This window comes from Mastigoproctus giganteus, chromosome 6 (genome assembly GCF_048544385.1).
Source record: "Mastigoproctus giganteus isolate SK-2022 chromosome 6, ASM4854438v1, whole genome shotgun sequence".
NCBI classification, from domain to species: domain Eukaryota; kingdom Metazoa; phylum Arthropoda; class Arachnida; order Uropygi; family Thelyphonidae; genus Mastigoproctus; species Mastigoproctus giganteus.
Window position 1 is genome coordinate 222,566,093 of NC_143580.1, and position 19,629 is coordinate 222,585,721.

General features: G+C 37.2%; 1 protein-coding gene across 1 annotated transcript in view; it reads right to left on the minus strand.

Annotated features, from left to right (window-relative positions):
* LOC150085014 (zinc finger FYVE domain-containing protein 26-like) overlaps nt 1-17,965 on the minus strand; it is a 192,189-nt gene extending 174,224 nt beyond the window's left edge. Inside the window, exons 1-2 of the mRNA XM_090376435.1 lie at nt 17,915-17,965; nt 5,048-5,225 (exon numbers count right to left, since the gene is read on the minus strand). Of these exons, the coding sequence (XP_090232561.1) occupies nt 5,048-5,225; nt 17,915-17,965 (229 nt within the window). The remainder of the gene's footprint in view (nt 1-5,047; nt 5,226-17,914) is intronic.
* Between the last annotated feature and the right edge of the window lie 1,664 nt (nt 17,966-19,629).

Consider the following 19,629-nt stretch of genomic DNA (forward strand, 5'->3'; position numbering starts at 1 on the left):
TCCTGTTGCAGCAGCATAGTGTCAGTAGTGTCCTTAACAACCCTGCCAACCTTTGTATCGTCTGAAAACTTGGACATTAAGCTTGATATACCATCATCAATATCATTTATAAATACAGAAAACAACAATGGACCCAACACTGAACCCTGAGGGACTCCACTAATAACATTAGTCCACGATGATCAGTGTCCATTGATCACTACTCTCTGTCTTCTCCCCCTCAACCATCCCTTTATCCATAGCAGCAATTTGCCTCCAATACCACACTGCTCCAATTTGTGCAGCAGTCTTCCATGTGCAACAGTATCAAAAGCCTTACTAAGATCCAAATATATAATATCAAAGTTATTCCCTGCATTCAGTTCTTTTGTGACTGCATCATAGTATCCAATCAAATTGGTCAGGCAAGACTTTCCCTTAACAAAACCATGCTGTGTCCGAGCTATAACTGAAGTCTTGTCTAGATGATCCTACAGTGCTTCTTTAATCAGTGCCTCCATTAATTTTCCTGGAACAGAAGTTAAACTCACAGGTCTATAATTACTTGTGTCAGCCTTTGATCCTCCTTTGTGAATTGGGGTCACATTTGCACATCTCCAGTCCATGGGTACCTACCCTAAGTCCAAGGAAGCTCTCATAATTATGGCTAAGGGTTTGCTTACTTCCTTTGCTGCCTCCTTTAATATAACTGGATAGATCCCATCCACCCCAGGTGCCTTTCTTGTGTTTATTTTCAACAATTTCTCCTCCACTTTACTCTCAGTTATTACAAGATTCTCTAGCTTACTGCCAGAGTTGAATACACCTCTGGAATTCCCCTCGCTGAATAACTCCTCATGTGTGAATGTAGATGCAAAATACTCATTCAGTTTGTTAGCTACCTGAGCAGGATCATCAACAGTTGAACCATCGATATCAAATGGACCAATCTGATTCATCCCCTTCCTTCTAGAGTTTAAATAAGTAAAGAACTCTTTGCTGTTTTTCTTTGCATCCTTTGCCAAAGATTTCTCATAATCTGCCTTCGCCTGCCTAACCTCCTTTGTAACTTGGTTACAGACCAGCTTATATCTATCTTAGGCTTCTGTGTCACATGTTAATTTATATGTATCCCATGCATTTTTCTTCTCTGTCATATGTCTCATTAGTTCATCTGACATCCATTTAGGCCTAAACCTTGAACAATATTTCTTAGTTGGTATGTAAAGCCTAGTAGCTTCCAAGATAAGTTCTTTGAACGCTTCCCATTTTGAATTTGTTGTTGGTAACATCATCAGTTGGTCCCACTGTATAGAATTTAAATAAAGTATTTAAATAGAATTTAAATACTTTACGAAAGCAAAAACCCTTCCCTTTACCCCTGATGGTAGTTACCTCTTTGAGTAAATCCCACTTCAGCACACTGTGATCACTGCCACTTAGTGGTTCCTTTATCTGCAGATTCGTAATGATTGAAGAATCACTACTGATAATCAGATCAAGAGCATTACTCCCTCTAGTTGCCTCCCGAACATGCTGATGTAGAAAACTATCATCCAATAAATCCACAAAAGCCTTGCTAGTGTGTGAGTGACCAACCCACAAATTCCAGTCAATATCTGGGAAATTAAAATCCCCCATTATAAGACTCTCTGATTTACTGGCCCACTCTATTTCCCTGTACAGTTTCTTATTATACTCATCAGAGTCATTAGGCGTATAGTACCTACTCTCAATTTTGATCTCCCAATGCTTACGTCACACCAAACTGACTTGACACGGCACTGTCCAGCGATGTCGACTGGCTTCACTTTCTTGGATTTTGTGTGTTTCTTAACTAATAGCATAACCCCTCCTCCCTTCCTATCCTGTCTATCCTTTCTGTACACATTGTACTCCCCAAATTCCAGTTCTGCATTCCTTATATCTGTGTGATACGACGTCTCTGATATCCCAACAATATCTGCCTTTGATGTTTTGAGCAATACCTCAATTCATCAGTAGGAGGAGAGATAAATTTGCAGCTTGGATACTATTCATAGTGTGCTATATATTGGGAAATAGCAACATTATGAATAGCTTTTGGTTCATCCTACAGTGTCTATCCTGTTTATCAAAAGTGGTCCACTAAGCACTCACATCCTTTTGTCTGCATTTTAAGTCAAGCCAGTTGATATTGCATCAGCCATAACAAATAATGGCTTCACCAAGAGTGGCTTTGGAGAGAATAGCATTGAAAAATAATGATGGATTTTTTTTGGAGAACTTGGGAGTTTGTTAGAGTGGAAGGTGCTACTACAGCAATGCAATGTCAGAAGAGCTGCTGACCACCAAGCAAAATGAAGTTTTTGTTACCAGTTTACCAGTGGTGATGACAGTGAAAGTTAAAATAATGTCTGTGCAGTACTAAAGAATGAATTTGACACATGTATTCTTAGGTATAGCACATAACTATGCAAATGAATTAGATTCTTCTGCACCTAAAAAAATCACATTTTTATATTTTTCTTTTTGGTTTATGCAGCAAAAACCTGCAGCTTCCTTGCATTATACAGCTAATACTATCTCAAGCTCTGTAAGTTGTTCCAATTGACAAAGGAGCTTTTAACAGAAGGCTTACAGTGAACAGAACAGAAAAATACAGTTAAGGAAAAGATGAAAGAAGATAGTTAATCAGATAGATACTAACAAGATGGTACCAGTTGAATCACTGACAACCAAGATGATATGTGGAATACAAGTTGAACTGGTAGAATGCAACTGATTCTTACAAATGGAAGTGTGCTTAAACCATGAAGAAACAATGACAACTAGTCAATTTTGCTGTTAAAATTATTCATATAATGATCACTGAGAAGCATCTGTCGCAAAATTTACTTAGAATGAAAATTTACTTAAATGTACCTGGTTGTATTAAAAAAGCAGCATATAACTGTATCAAACCATTAATAATGTTAATAAAGTCAGCATTAAATTCTGGGATGATCCCTTGGACTATGACCCCTGGCAGCATGCCATGATGAATATATTGTATGGTATCTTTATGTACAATAAAGATTAATTTAGAGACATGCCAATATTTTTCCAATCCATAAGGAATGCCTACAGTGGTTATGGGAAACTACAGAATGGTGGGTATGACTTCTGTGGTGAGCAAGATCATGGACTCATTTGTTAAGGGCACAATACAGGACTCCCCTCATAAAAATGGAATATTAAAGAGATCACAGCATTGGTTCCAAAAGGAAGTTCTTGCCTGACCAATCTAGTTAACTCTTTAATGAGGTCAAAAAAGAATTAGATGCAAAAAAAAAAATAACTTTTACATTATATACATAGCTTTAGTAAAACCAGAATTATGGGAAAGATGGTTAGGTGATTCAGGGACTGGCCAAAGAAAAGGAAACAGGAGCAGTCATAAATGGAGATTCTTAAGTGGACTAGTGGATAAGCAGAATCCCTCCAGGGATTAGTACTGGGGCCCTCTTATTTAAAATTTTCCATAATGATACTGATGAGGAAAATGTAAGCTTTCTCATGGAGAAAGCTTACAGAGTTTGCTAATGATCTGAAAGTTGGAAGTGTGGTTAACAGCTAGAACCAGGCTATGCTGCTACAAAATGATTTGAACTTTTTTTACAAATTTTGTCTGAAAAATAGCAACTAAAGTTTAATACTTTAAAATGTAAGATCTTGTACTTGGGGAACAGAAATGCAGGAACAACTTAGACTAGAGGTGTGAGGATACAATGCAGTCAAATATGAAGTTTACCATGCAGTGTAAATAGGAAGACAGGCAGCCCAGTATTTCTCATGTGAGAAGGAGGATGTAATTATTGTTCTATGTAAAGCAATAGAGAGACTCCAATGTAGTCTCTCTAGAGGCTAGATCTAAAAAAAAAACAACAAAAAAAAATCAGAATTTCAGAGGATCATGTCTTTACAAGAAACTGCTTAAGTGTATAATGGAAAGTTGGCAGCTAGACACCTGGTGGGGGTGGGGGAAGAAACTGAGTGAGGCACATTAGGCACCAGAGGGAATGAGTAAAATGAATGAGGGAATTATTTTTTCATTAGTAGGAGAGACAAGCACTGGGAGCAGAAATATAAAATCTTAGAGAGAGAGAGAGAGGCTGGATCTCACAATGTTTACCTTCGAGCAGCATGCTGTAGTTCAGAATAAGTTAGCCCCCTCTCATGGAGCCTGAGGATTTGGTACAGTTCAGGGTGGAATTGGGTGGTACTTTTTCGGATACAGTAAAAGTATGAGCAATTGGGAATCTCTTTATTCCTCTTCTTCTTCTTCTTTTTGTTGATACAGAAAAAAAGTCTGCTTCCTTGAATCATTTAGCAATTCTAATACTAGTAAAACTTCATGTCTCTGCAAAGCACATAAGCAAATGAATTAGTCAGTTTGAATGTTTGCGATGCAATAAATCTAAAATACCACATGGAGAAATTACTGACACTTCTACTGAAACCGGCTAACTAAATAGCTCTTAATGATTTCATCAATAAATAAATAAATCATTAAGAAATTCTTCTGGCAATCAAAAAAATTTGAATCTAGATGTTTACAAACAAGTGACAAGCAATGAACTCACTATATAGTGAATTCATTGCTTGTCACTTGTTTGTAAACAGTTGAGCTGTACAAAAACAAGGAGCTCTGAGGCTACAAGGAGGTAGGGGCACTTTAGCTCTTGTTTAAAATAAAATTTATGCCTTAAATGTTACACTTCAAAATTTTAGGTCTTTATTAAGTTGTATAAAATAGTTTGGTTTTCAATTTGTAAGGGACAATTGAACTGCAATCAGAGTTTGATCAACACAGAAAACATGAAACACAATGTTGAAAAAATTGTCATGAAAGTAGCAGCAACCAAATAGCAATTCTGTGACACCAGTTTATGCATGTATCATTAGACCAGTCACAAGAAACCATAGATAAAATCTAAACAAAATATATATTTGTATTGATATTTTATAGATACAAAACGGTGTAATGTATCATTTTTTGATTAACTCTTAATTGGATATATTCCTCATTAATAAATTAATAAATTACCAACAATTCCTTTTCCATCATCTAATGAAAGCAAGTGCTGAAGTGATTCCGACTGCTCTGTTGAAAGAAAACATGTCAAAAGATTCAAGAGTCCTTCATATGGTGCTTTATTCGATTCAAAACCATCATCTTCCACAAAGTCTTGGTTAAACCATTGTATTAATTCAGGAATTTCTACCTTTTTAAGAAAATTAAAAAATATATGGAATATATTTAATATCACTTATAAAAATATTTCACGTCATCTATATAAAAATCACATAATTTGTTTAGGGCAATGGCCTCAGGTCACAAAGAAGTTAACTAACGTATAAGTTTGCTAAAGTATCATGTCTATATGTAGCCAACTCTAAGTAGTTACAAGAAATGGCATCATTTAAGTATATCTCATACTGTGAATGCCTTCACAATGAGTTACCATGATATTGCACTACCTCGAATAAGTAAAGCTTCACCAATGGGGAAGACTACTGTTACTTATTCTCGGTGGATACCACCACCCACACAGCACTGCTTCAAAGTTTATTGGCTCTTCATCGGTGGGTGGGCAGGTACCCTGGTGTTGCAACGATGACAGCACAGTTGCGAAGTATAACTCCGCAATATGAGAGATGCCTGATGGTGATTAAGAATGATAGTAATTAAGAATTACATAATTTGTTTAGGGAAATTGCCTCAGGTCACAAAGAAGTTTAAATAACGCATAAATTTGCACTAAAGCATCATATCTATACATAGCCAACTACTAAGTATTTACAAGAAATGGCATCATTTAAGCATATCTTTTATTGTGAATGCCTTCACGAGTTACCATGATATTGCACTACCTCGAATAATCTTCCCCATTGGTGAAGCATTACGTATTAAAGGAAGTGCAATATCATGGTAACTTGTTGTGAAGGCATTCACACAATATGAAATATACTTAAATAATGCCATTTCGTGTAACTACTTAGTAGTTGGCTATGTACAGACATGATGCTTTAGCACAAACTTATATGCTATATAAAAATCATAATGCAAGGTTTGTAACAGAAGTAATGAGAATCAAGAAATTACATACATCTCCACAAAATAATAGCATATTGGGGTTATCTATCCACCAGTGCCATCCATCTGCTCCATTAAGAATAAGCTAATATGCAGCATTTGTGTTCAAATGTGAGAAAAATGGCTGCCAATATTCTATTGTTTCATCAGCATGTAATGATTGAATTCTTTGCAAAGAGAAACTTGGAAGCAGACTTTAGAATGCTGAGGGATGAAAATGAAACCACGTCTTTAGCTGGGAAATGCTCCCTCATCCACCCCACCTGGATTCAGTCTCTTCAGATTATTACCTGTTCAAGCTTTTGAAAAGCACATGATAGGAAAACACTATGATGTAGTCAAAGAAGATATACACAGACAGTTACAAGGAGTTGAAATAAACTTCCATGCAGTCATATTTTCAAGCTTCTCCAATGCTGTCAGAAATGTGTGGATTTTTCTAGTGATTTTATGAAAGGGTGATGAAATATATACTTTCAAGACTATTCATTTCTGTTTTATTTTAATACTTTCCTTTTTTGTGTAAAATAAGTGTGCTCATTACTTTTAGTACAATCTTTCTGTATTTTTCATTTCATGCAGTTATGGTTTTAAAATATTTGCATTCTGATTTTCTGCTTATTTTTTAAAAAAACACTGAGGTCACAATATGTTCAAACTATATAAATAAAACACTGTTTTTATTTATAGTTTTTGGGCATTGTTTTTATGTACTTTAGCATATATGCATAAAGTGCCTAGTGTCTTCACCATGTCTGCTTGTCTGCACATAATAACTTAACTCCCAGTGCAATGATCTGTCAAGCTATCTCAAATTTCTTTAAAATCAGGCAAACTGGGGGTGGATGAATGGGCAAGACATGTAGAAATTATGTTTTCATTTTGTTCATAAAAGTTGTTGCTTTTTGTTATAAGTTTACTGAATACATAAATCATGAATTATTACTATTTTCTTATCATATTAATCACAACAAAAACATTAAATGTGTTATACTACAACTGTTATTAAAATTCAGGGAGAAATAAGTAAAATTGCAGCACAATAGTATACTGTGATTGTTTAATTTATTAAACAGAGCTGAAATAAATCCTACTATATTTTTCAATCCTACTATAAAGTAGGATTGAGTTAGGACTGAAATTGAAAATGTCTGCAATTCTGCCCAGTCATGATATGAGGAAGTATATGATAAGAGTCTGAGCAAGGCTCATGGGGTAAAATTTTTCAAAGCATGGTCTGTGCTTGTTAACAGGAAAGACTGTTCCTACAGGGATGGGATACACTTAAATAGAAGGGTTACAAGAATTATTTGCTGAAAGTGATGTTGTTGAGGCAGTACAAGGTGGGCCAGAAAACTGCTAGCCTGAAAGGATACACAGACTAATAGATTAAGAGTAGCTGCAGGCAGAGGTGAAATTGATTCTTGCACTGCTTCTATTGGATGTAGCAGCCTGGAAAGCAAGGTGTCAGGAATTTCAGGACATGTTGGGAGCCCCCTCACAAACTGGGAAGATACAAGGGCTGTGTAAGGGTTACTAAGAGTAAAAACAGTTATATATGTATATTTGTATATCTTCAAATTCATCAAATAAATTTGATCAATTTGAAGTACTGATCAAGACATCAAATGCAGACATTGTGGGAATATCAATGGTCAGATAAATATAAGATTTTCAGGATTTGAATGTGGTGCATCCAGAGGACATGGGTGGCCAGTGCACAATATTGAATCAGTCTGATATGACATAAGCACTGAGAAAACAAAAATGAGAGTAGGAATGTGTTATAGACCTAATGATTGTGAAGATTATAATGACAACTGTGCAGACATATGGAGTGTGCCAGTAAATCAGAATGCCTTATAATGGGGGACTTTAACTTTCCAGATGTTGATGGGACTCTGTGGGTTAGTCATTCATACAACTAGCAAGACTTCCTTGGATTTTTGGATGATTGTTTTCTATACCAGCATGTTAGAGACAGATAGTTTTTAAATTCTATGCAGTTGGTTATTTGTTTTTTTTTTTTTTTGTTATTTTAGGAGCATTAGCAACTAAGGCCACATTGCTCCGGGAATATGCGATTGTCATTTCCTGACCTTTCCGCATCCTCCATATTTGGTGGTGACAGGCTCGAACCCCGGTCTAATCAATTCTATGCAGTGGAACCAAATGATGAAATTACCAACAGCAAATTCTAAATGGAAAGCATCCGGGGACATAATCGTAAATGTTACTAAGCTTTTTATACCAACTAAGAGATACTGCTCAGGCTTAGACCTAAATAGATGTCAGATGAGCTGATAAGACTTGTTGCAGATAGGGAAAATGCATGGGATGCATAAATTATCAGGTGATACAGATACATACAGTAAATAAAAACTATTCTGCAATCAGGCCACAAAGGAGGTTAGGCAAGTAAGGCAGATTATGAGAAATCTATAGCAAAGAAAAACAGCAGAGACTTCTTTACTTGAAGGGGGATGAATCACAATGGTCCACTAGATATGAATGATTTAACAGTAGATGATCCTGCTCAGGTTGTTGATGATAAACTTAATAGGCAGTTTGCATCAATCACACACAAGGAATTTTTTAGGAATGTGGATGCTGAAAGTGTTTAAAATTAAAACAGAACGATTTTGTGATAACTTAGAAGAAAAGTGGATTTCCTCTAAAGAAAAATCGTTGAGCACCCATTGTGGATGGGATATATCCAATTATATTAAAGGAGACAGCAAAAGAGGTAAGCACACCCTTAGCCCTGATTATCAGAGCATCCTTGGATCCAGGGGAGGTCCCAGTGGATGGGAGAATGAAAATGTATCCTCAATTCGAAAAGGGGAGATAAAACAGTGGAGACTGTTTTCATGACTTCTGTTCCAGGGAAAATAATGGAGTCACTGGCTGGTCAAGAAGTAATACAGCTGAATGCAGTTGCATGCACAGCATGGATCTGTTAAGGGGCAATCATGTCTGACTAATCCAGTTGGATGCTATGATACAGTAACAAAGGAACTGGATGCCAAAAAATAATTTTGACATCATATGATTAGATTTCAGAAAAGCTTTTGATATGGTTGCACATAAAAGGCTGCTATACAAATTGGAGCAGTGTGGTATTAAGGGCAAGTTGCTACTATGGATAAAGGGAATGGTAGAGTGGGAGAAGACAGAGAGTGGTTATCAACTGTTACTGCTCTTCTTGGACTAATGTTATTAGAAGAGTCCCCCTGGGATTCAGTGCTGGACCTATTTATTAATGATACTGACAAAGTCATATTTGGCTTAATGTCTAAGTTTGCAGATGATAAAAAGGTCACTCACAGATACCTGCCTCACTCCATATGTCCGCAAGTGATTAATCATAGTAAGCAGGAGTAAGCTACTGCAATAATATCTGGACAAATTGAGCAAATGGGCTGAGAAGTGGGAATTTAAGTTTAATATTGACAAATGAAAGGTACTTCATATGGGAGCAGTAATCCTAGATTAATATACCACCTGGAGGCAGTACACTCAGGTTAGTGGAGAATGAAAAAAAAAACTTGAGGAGTAACTGTGCAGAGACAGATATGAAGTTCTCTGAACAATGCAAACAGGCTGCTAGGCCAGCTCATATCTATGATATACAGGATTTGGTCAGAAGGGATAAGCAGTGATTATTCCATTGTATAAGGCAAATGGATGGTTAGACCACTCCTTGAGTACTGCATACAGGTCTGGAGACCTCATTTTTGGAAGGATGTAGACTTGCTGAAATGAGTGCAGAGATTTATGCACTGCAGTAACTTCCCATCAATGGCATATTGTTTAAATTTATGCAAATGCATTCACATAGGAAGGTATCAAAACCCTTACTAAAGTTAAAATATATATTATGTTAAAATTATTCTCTGTAACCAGTTCTTTTGTGACAACCTCCTAATATCTTATCTGATTAGTAAAGACAAAATTTTCCTTTAATAAAACCATGCTGTGTTTCTAATATAATTCCACTTCTGTTTAGATGATTCTGTAATAGCCTTAACTATGGCTCTCATCATTTTCTCTGCCACAGAAATTAAACACAGAGGCCTGTAATAATCCATTTCACAAATGGAACTATATCTACAAAATGGAAAGACACTTGCACATTCCCAATCACTGTGATTTATATCACACTCTATCTATTATAATGCACACATTATAGCAATTATGGTTTGACAATAAATTCTGTTGCTTCCTTTAATATCAATGGATAAACTCCATCAACTCCTTGTGCCTTTTTCACATCCAAGAATAACATTTCTGTCAATTCTTTTTCCCTAGTTCCCTATAACTGTTATCTGACTAATGGCACTATTAAACCTAGAAGAATTCTCATATATACAGGGTGTCTCAAAAATATTGGTGCAAACGTTTAGGGGAGGTAGGTGCCGTTGCCTCTGCCTTAGGAGTGTCTCGTTGCAGTGTACAGCGTGTCTGGCACGACGATTCCTTACACCCCCTTTCATCTCCAAAGGGTTCAGTTACTGCTCCCCCAAGATCATCCTGCATGTGTGGCTTTTGCACAGTGGGTTCTCCAAGAAAGTGCTCAAGACTCGAATAGCATTAGCATTAGTAGAGGCATTTGATGCAAGAAAGCAAGCTTATGCAGCATCAGCCAAAAAAAAAAAAAAAAACACTTCACCCCTCTGTTCGTTCAAAATATCTGTCCAGCTGAGCCTTAAACTTATTTAGGCTATCAACTTCCACGACAAGAGATGGAAGTCTGTTCCACCAACCAACCACCCGCTGGCTAAAGGCAAATTTCCGCATGTCTATTCTACATCTGTCTTTCCACAATTTGAATTTATGCCCTCTCAGGTGATTATTCTGAGCGAGAGGAAGAATCCCATCAGCATTGAGCATGCTCAAACCATTCAAGGATTTATACACCTCTATCAGATCACATTGCTGGTGCCTAGTCTCCAGACACTGTAATTTGCAAAACTTAAGCCTTTCTTCATAAGAGCACTCCTTTGTTCCATTCACTAATCTTGTTGCCCTTCTCTGTACTCGTTCCAGCAGCTCTACATCCTTCTTGAAATGAGGCCTCCAGACCTGTAAACAGTACTCTAGGTGTGGCCTGACCATTGCCTTATACAAGGGAATAATCATCTCCTTATCCCTGCTAGAAAAATTCCTGTATATCATTGACAATACACCATGAGCTACCCTTGCAGCCTGTCTGCACTGCTCAGAGAACTTCATATTTGCCTGCACAACCACCCCCAGGTCCCTTTCATTCTCTACCACTGTCAGTGTAGTACCACAGAGTTGTTACGTTGCTCTGGGATTGCTGTTTCCCATGTGTAGTACTTTACATTTGTCAATGTTAAACTTCATTTGCCACTTCTCAGCCCATCTGCTCAACCTTTCCAGATCCTGTTGCAGCAGCATCGTGTCAGTAGTGTCCTTGACAACCCTGCCTACCTTTGTATCGTCTGCAAACTTTGACATTAAGCTTGATATACCCTCATCAATATCATTTATGAATACAGAAAACAATAATGGACCCAACACTGACCCCTGAGGGACTCCACTAATAACATTAGTCCACGACGAGCAGTGGCCATTGATTACCACTCTCTGTCTTCTCCCCCTCAGCCACCCCTTTATCCACAGCAGCAATTTGCCTCCAATGCCACACTGCTCCAATTTGTGCAGCAGTCTTCCATGTGCAACAGTATCAAAAGCCTTTCTAAGATCCAAGTATATAATATCAAAGTTATTCCCTGCATCCAGTTCCTTTGTGACTGTATCATAGTATCCAATCAAATTGGTCAGGCGAGACTTCCCCTTAACAAAACCATGCTGTGTCCGAGCTATAGCTGAAGTCTTGTCTAAATGATCCTGCAGTGCTTCTTTAACTAGTGCCTCCATTAATTTTCCTGGAACAGAAGTTAAACTAACAGGTCTATAATTACTTGTGTCAGCCTTTGATCCTCCTTTGTGAATTGGGGTGACATTTGCACATCTCCAGTCTGTGGGTACCTCCCCTGAGTCCAAGGAAGCTCTCATAATTATGGCTAAGGGTTTGCTTACTTCCTTTGCTGCCTCCTTTAATATAACTGGATAGATCCCATCCACCCCGGGTGCCTTTCTTGTGTTTATCTTCAACAATTTCTCCTCCACTTTACTCTCAGTTATTACAAGATTCTCTAGCTTACTGCTAGAGTTGAATACACCTCTGGCTTTCCTCTCGCGAAATAACTCCTCATGTGTGAATGTCGATGCAAAATATTCATTTAGTTTGTTAGCTACCTGAGCAGGATCATCAACAGTTGACCCATCAATATCAAGTGGACCAATCTGATTCATCCCCTTCCTTCTAGAGTTTACATAAGTAAAGAACTCTTTGCTGTTTTTCTTTGCATCCCTTGCCACAGATTTCTCATAATCTGCCTTCACCTGCCTAACCTCCTTTGTAACTTGGTTACAGATCAACTTGTATCTATCACAGGCTTCTGTGTCATGTGTTAATTTGTATGTATCCCATGCATGTTTCTTCTCTGCCATATGCCTCATCAGTTCATCTGACATCCATTTAGGCCTAAACCTTGAACAATATTTCTTAGTTGGTATGTATAGCCTAGTAGCTTCCAAGATAAGTTCTTTGAATGCTTCCCATTTTGCATTTGCTGTTGGTAACATCATCAGTTGGTCCCACTGTATAGAATTTAAATATTGTCTCAGTCCATCATAGTCGCCTTTACGAAAGCAATAACCCTTCCCTTTACCCCTAATGGTAGTTACATCTTTGAGTAAATCCCACTTCAGCACACTGTGATCACTGCCACGTAGTGGTTCATTTATCTGCAGATTCTTAATGCATGAAGAATCACTGCTGATAATCAAATCAAGAGTATTCTTCCCTCTAGTTGCCTCCTGAACATGCTGATGTAGAAAACAATCATCCAATAAATCCACAAAAGCCTTGCTAGTGTGTGAGTGACCAGCCCCCAAATTCTAGTCAATATCTGGGAAATTAAAATCTCCCATTATAAGACTCTCTGATTTACTGGCCCACTCTATTTCCCTATACAGTATCTTATTATACTCATCAGAGTCATTAGGCCTAGCCTATAGCACACTCCTACTCTCAATTTTGATCTCCCAATGCTTATGTCACACCAAACTGACTCGACACTGCACTGTCCAGCAATGTCCACTGGCTTCACTTCCTTGGATTTTATGTATTTCTTAACTAATAGCATAACCCCTCCTCCCTTCCTATCCAGTCTATCCTTTCTGTAGACGTTGTACTCCCCAAATTCCAGTTCTGCATTCCTTATATCTGTGTGACACCACGTCTCTGATATCCCAACAATATCTGCCTTTGATGTTTGAGCAATACCTCAAATTCATCAAATTTATTTACTAAACTCCTAGCATTGGTGTACACGCAAGTATACATGCACCTATTTCTATTCTTAGCTACCCTAACACAACCCATGTGTTTACTTGTACCGCAATGACTCCTGGCAGTCTCTGAAATATCCTGCATCTTGTTTTTCAGGCTTCTGCTCATTCCAATAGAAGCAGTACAAGAATCTCTTTCACCTCTGCCAGCGGCTACTGTTAATCTATTCGTCTTTGTCTCCCCCCAAGCTAGCAGTTTTCCGACCCACCTAAAACACTGCCTCGATAGCATCAGCAAATATTCTTGCACCCTTTCTATTTAAGTGTATCCCATCCCTGTAGAAGCAATCTCTCCTGTTAACAAGTACAGTCCAGGCTGAAAAAAATTCTACCCCTTGAGCCTTGCACAATCTTTCCAGGGCCGAATTGATTGACAAGGCTCTCATCATAGACTCCCTCCTATCGTGTCTGGGCAGAATTGCAGACACTTTCAAATTCAACCCTATTTCACAGCTTTTTTTCAACAGTGACCTGTACTTGTTAAGCAATTCTGCCGGTCTCCTACTCTTGATATCATTAGTGCCAACGTGTACAACTATATCACCTTTTGTGCCCTTAAAAGATGATATCTGCTCTACAATGTCAATATGCATCTAAAGGAATGTGAATCACATAGGAACCCATAACCGGAAACATCACCGTAAGTCGGTACATGGCACTGTTCATCAGTTCGCGAGAGGAGAGGGAAAATTTCTGGTTTACTCATTCAAGCAGTAGTCGCCGCATGAAGAGCATGCATCGATATACGAACTGTGAGCTGGCAGACATGCACCTAGTGTATGGATTAGCAGAGGCAATGGACGAGCCACTCAACGAATTTATGGAGAACGCTTCCCAGACAGACAGACAGACATATACCGGACCACTGTTTGTTTGCGTGTGTGCATCAAAATTTGTGCGATTATGGGTCATTTAGAGGTAACAGGAGTAGTGCGGGCAGACCACGTTCGACACGAACTCCCGCCATGGAAGAAAGTGTGTTGAATGCCGTCCAGAATAATCCTACTACCAGAATACGTGCCGTTGCCTCTGCCTTAGGAGTGTCTCGTTGCAGTGTACAGCGTGTCTGGCACGACGATTCCTTACACCCCCTTTCATCTCCAAAGGGTTCAGTTACTGCTCCCCCAAGATCATCCTGCACGTGTGGCTTTTGCGCAGTGGTTTCTCCAAGAAAGTGTTCAAGACTTGAATTTTCCAGCCTATGTTTTGTTCACGGATGAGGCTTATTTCACTCGGGAATGCTTATTCAATCAGCACAATGCTCATGTGTGGGCTCAAGACAACCCACACGGTGTGTGCCCCCATGTGGCACAACATCGCTTCACAATAAATGTGTGGACAGGTATGATCGGTGACTGCTTAGTCGGCCCATACCTGTTACCATCCCGCATGAACTCCGCTAAATATCGGACCTTTCTTGAACAAGTTATACCAGGGTTACTTGACAATGTGAGACGCAACATTTGGTTTCAACATGATGGGGCACCTGCCCATTATGGAAGGTGTGTTCGTGACCATTTGAACTGGTGTTTTGGGCGTCGATGGATTGGCCGTGGTGGACCCGTTGCTGGTCCCCATGCTCACCTGATTTATCGAGCCTTGATTTCTTTCTGTGAGGAGCCCTCAAATCTATCGTGTATGAATCGCCTGTGGAGACAGAAATGGATCTTGGGGCGAGACTCGTCTGCGCTGCTGCTACTGTCAAAAAAACTCCAGGTGTGTTTGACTGTGTCTGCCAATCTATGCTGCGTTAGTGTCACGCATGCATTGCGTCTCATGGTGGAACCTTCGAGCATCTGTTGTAACATCATGAAATGCATCCATCTCGTACTCCATTGGTAATATTATGTCAAATAAATGTTTCCCACTAATTACTGTCTTGTGTCATTTCTGCTTCTTGTGCCTCTGCTACTACTTTCCCGTGACGTTTCCAGTTATGGGTTTCTATGCGATTCACATTCCTTTAGATTTTACCTACCTACCGCATGAACTCGGCTAAATCCTCCCCTAAACGTTTGTACCAATATTTTTGAGACACCCTGTATATATATAGATGCAAAATATTTATTTATATCATTAACAATCTATTTAGGGTCATAAGCAATGTTACTGAAGCTGTCATGTAGCGGTAAATATGATCCAATCCCTTCCTTCTAGTATTCTCATATGCAAAAATTTCTTTATTATTGTCCTTTGTTCTCTTTTAAAATTCTGTCTTAGTATTTCTTGCTTCCTGAGTAATTTGCACTTGTCATAGTGCACTCAATGTTCTCAATACAGGGCAAGAAGATATAAAAGGATGGGTAGCTTGTAGAATTATTTCACTGCATAGTCTCACTTAGCCTTTGCACTTATTAGGCTCAATAACTATCTCCATTGAATATGATTTAAACAGTGCCAAAAAACTCTTCCATTTGAAATTTACAACTGTTATCGTTTGAGATACTGCCCACATTACATTATAATTATTACCTAATGGTTTCTTAATCAAAAGCTTTTAATATTAGATGAATTCTCTTTAAAAATGAGATCAAGAATATTGTTTCTCCAATGTGACATTTCTAACATGTTTTTATAAGAGCGGTCATCTAATCAATCAAAGGATATGCTACTGCTGGGTATTCCAATTAAACAGATCTCACTAGTTAAGAAAACAATCATTCAATCAATCAATCATTTAATAATATATGCCAGTAAATGATAGAATAGTTTAATAAAATAATAAATATAAGACGGACCTTTAAGAAATATATAAATGCACTCCTCAACTTACGTACTTATTCATTTTTTTTTTTCATGTACGTAAGTCCGCTTTGTACGTACATCCAACTTTGGTCTTGTAGATACAAAATACATGTACAGTATAGTACAACGCACTGAGATTATAACTGCCAACAAATTTCATCATGTACAGCATTTTATAATTTGTAACTGAGTTAAATGAGGCTGAAAAAACATACAAATAATAATGTAGAGTACAGTATTTATTCAAAACTAATTTAATCTAAATACAATACGTAATTTAATTTAATTTACGATCAAATCACTCTATGATGGACTCTCCAAAATAAAATACCATTCCCTATACGATATGTAGCAAGTGCCAGTCATTGTGATCACATATGCAAACTGAATTTTAATTGTATTAAACGGCTATTCTAATAAGCGAAAATAGGAGGAATATTATCCACAGGCTATAGAAGTAAAGATATAGAACACAAATTTACACCTTACTTCCTCCAATTAACAAAATTAAATGATGCGTGAAAATTGGAAGAATATTTCCCACAGGTTAAAATATCCACAGAATTTCAATTATCGGTATCATCGCAAATGCAATAAGACTGAGTTTGCTACTTGTTTTTAATAGATTGCACTAACAGAAAAGCTCAATAAACCGGAAACTGCTAATTGTTTTTATGGTAGCGACTTCCAGAAATCTGCTTTAGAAAATATCACAAAGACATTCAAAATTGATTCTTATAACCAAACATAACAGCTTTGTGCTTTGTACATATCTGCGAGTTGTACGTAAGTCGTTTGTATGTAAGTAGAGGAGTGCCTGTACAGGCAACCTCCATATAACACAGTACTTCTATGACACGGTTTCGCTCTAACATGACTGATAAATTGTGGCAATGCTTGCACAACAGGGTACTTATATAACATGGTTAAAGAATTTCGGTAAAGCTCGCATAATCCTTTGACCTTAGCCAAAAGGCCGAGAAGCAATTAAACCTCGCATAACAGGGTATTTTTGAGCTTTTGTGCGGGAGAAGCCCTACTATTATGTTTGATGTAATTTTTCAACGTTTCCACTCTTTTTGAATCCCCGCTGTTGACTGAGTCAAAAAAAAATTATTGAGAAATCCCTGTATTTTAATTTGTTGGGCAATCCCCGTGTTATGTTCTGTTCTGTGCTATTGAACTTGTGGAAAAAAGTAGATTTCAAAGTTTTATTACTATTGAATAGCACACCAGGCCATCCAAAAGATGGGTTAAGTCATCCAAGCATTAAAGTTATGTTCCTACCACCATAATTGTAATAGGTAATACAACTTCTTTCATTCAGCATTAGATCAAGGCATTATATATCCACCTTTAAAACTCGTTACATCAGAAAATCATTGCAATGGATTTTGGAAAAAATTGATTCCGAATCTATTGAAGTAATGGAGGTATGGAAACATATCTCAATTGTGGACTGTATCACAATCATAGTTTTACTGCTGAAAAGAGTAAAACCATCAACGTTAAATGCATGTGGAAAAATGTATGGCCAGAGTCAGTTGACTGGGAGACACCTTCACTATGAACAGCTGCTTGTACAAAGAGGAAAATATTAAAACTAATGACATTTTCCATACTTACAGTTTTGGTATCTTCAAAAACCTTGAAGTGGTGATTCAAGTATTCTCTCATAGCATTTTCCACTTGTTCATTAAATAAATTAGGATGCAGTACCTAAAATTACAATAATACTGCTTACACATTCATCAAACTGATATTTTATAATTTAATAAACACAAAAAGTATATGTCACAATATTTATAACTTGTGTGTGCATTGTGCATATATGCACAATGTAATAAATTAATGTAAAATAAGAGCAGTTGCCAACATATTAGGTTTTTAGTGAAACTTGAAAGTAGAAGTAAAAACTAATGGTTATAATGATTACAAAAATATGTGCAATGTTAACAAGGAAAAGTTTGGTTAAATGTAGTAAATTAGTCTAATGGCCAGATTGTGGGAACCTCACATTTTCAGAGCATTGAGTTACATTAGTCTCCTGGAGATGGAGGTCACAAAGAGACTCTAGCACCAAGAATTTCATGTAAGTACTAATTTTATATCTTACTTTAAAACTAACTAAAAATTTAAATATTGATTATAACTAATTACTAATACTAATAAACTAGATAAAATTTCTCTAGAATCGATGTCATGTTTCAATTAAAGTTCAATATTTCATGACATAACTTTTTGGTTTAGAAACTAACATGTAGCAAACAAAACAAAAAAAAAAAAAAAACACAGTCAATCTACATTTATGCATATTATACTTTTTTTTTTTTTTTTTGGTTAGTTGTTGGTGCACTGGCTTCTGTGGCCATAATACACCTCCCAAAGTTTTTGCATTTTACTCTGATCCAAGCCCGAGAGGCACGATTCGAATCGACGACCTTCGGGTTGCCAGGCAGGCACTTTACCCACCTGGCTAGCCCGGTCAGCATATTATACTATATCTTCAATCTCAATTAATATATCATTATTTCTCTTCTTTTCTTTACAGTTGTCTTGAAAATGAAACACAATGTTTTGAAATGTTGTCTAACTGAAGTGAAGCAAGTCTACTGATTTTAGTGATATATGTAAACTTGCATGCTTAAATAAACTAAAATATAAAATACTTTACCAAAAATTACATTGTAAAAAAAGGGCTTCATTTCATTAATTTCCAATCTAGCCTTAAACACTTCAATCAGGTCCCTTCACAGATGCCTAGTTTCGAGATAAAGCAATTTGTCTGGAAACTAGACAAAGACATATGTCCCTGACTTGTCCTGTTGCAAAATATTGACAACATTTTTTTTTTTTCCTAATACAAGGCTTCCAAAACCTGTATACAGTACTAAAGATTTATATTTAGCCTAACCACTGCCTTGAATTGCTGGGTACGAGAGTAGTCTGTGCGGACGAAGCTCTTTGACGCTCTTGGAACAGAGAAGTTTTTCTTGATTTTTTTCTGATTTATTAGCTTAAATTGTCATATTAACTTATTTCTAGAGTAGCTTTATATTCCTAGTTACGATACTTAGTTTAAAGTTTAACTTAGACAGAGATTTTGTAGGTATTACTTAGTATCGGTAACGGTATCAAATCCACGTGTTACAAATTGAACGAGAGGTCTTTTTTTTAACCAAATTTAGTCGATTTATTAACCAATTGTTATATTAAATTATCTTCTATAAGTAGATTATAGACCTAGTCAGGATCCTTAGTTTATTCTAAATTGAGATAGCGAGATTTGGAAGCTAATCAATACTTACGAGTCCGTAGAAGTACCGTTCGTGAATTCCCGC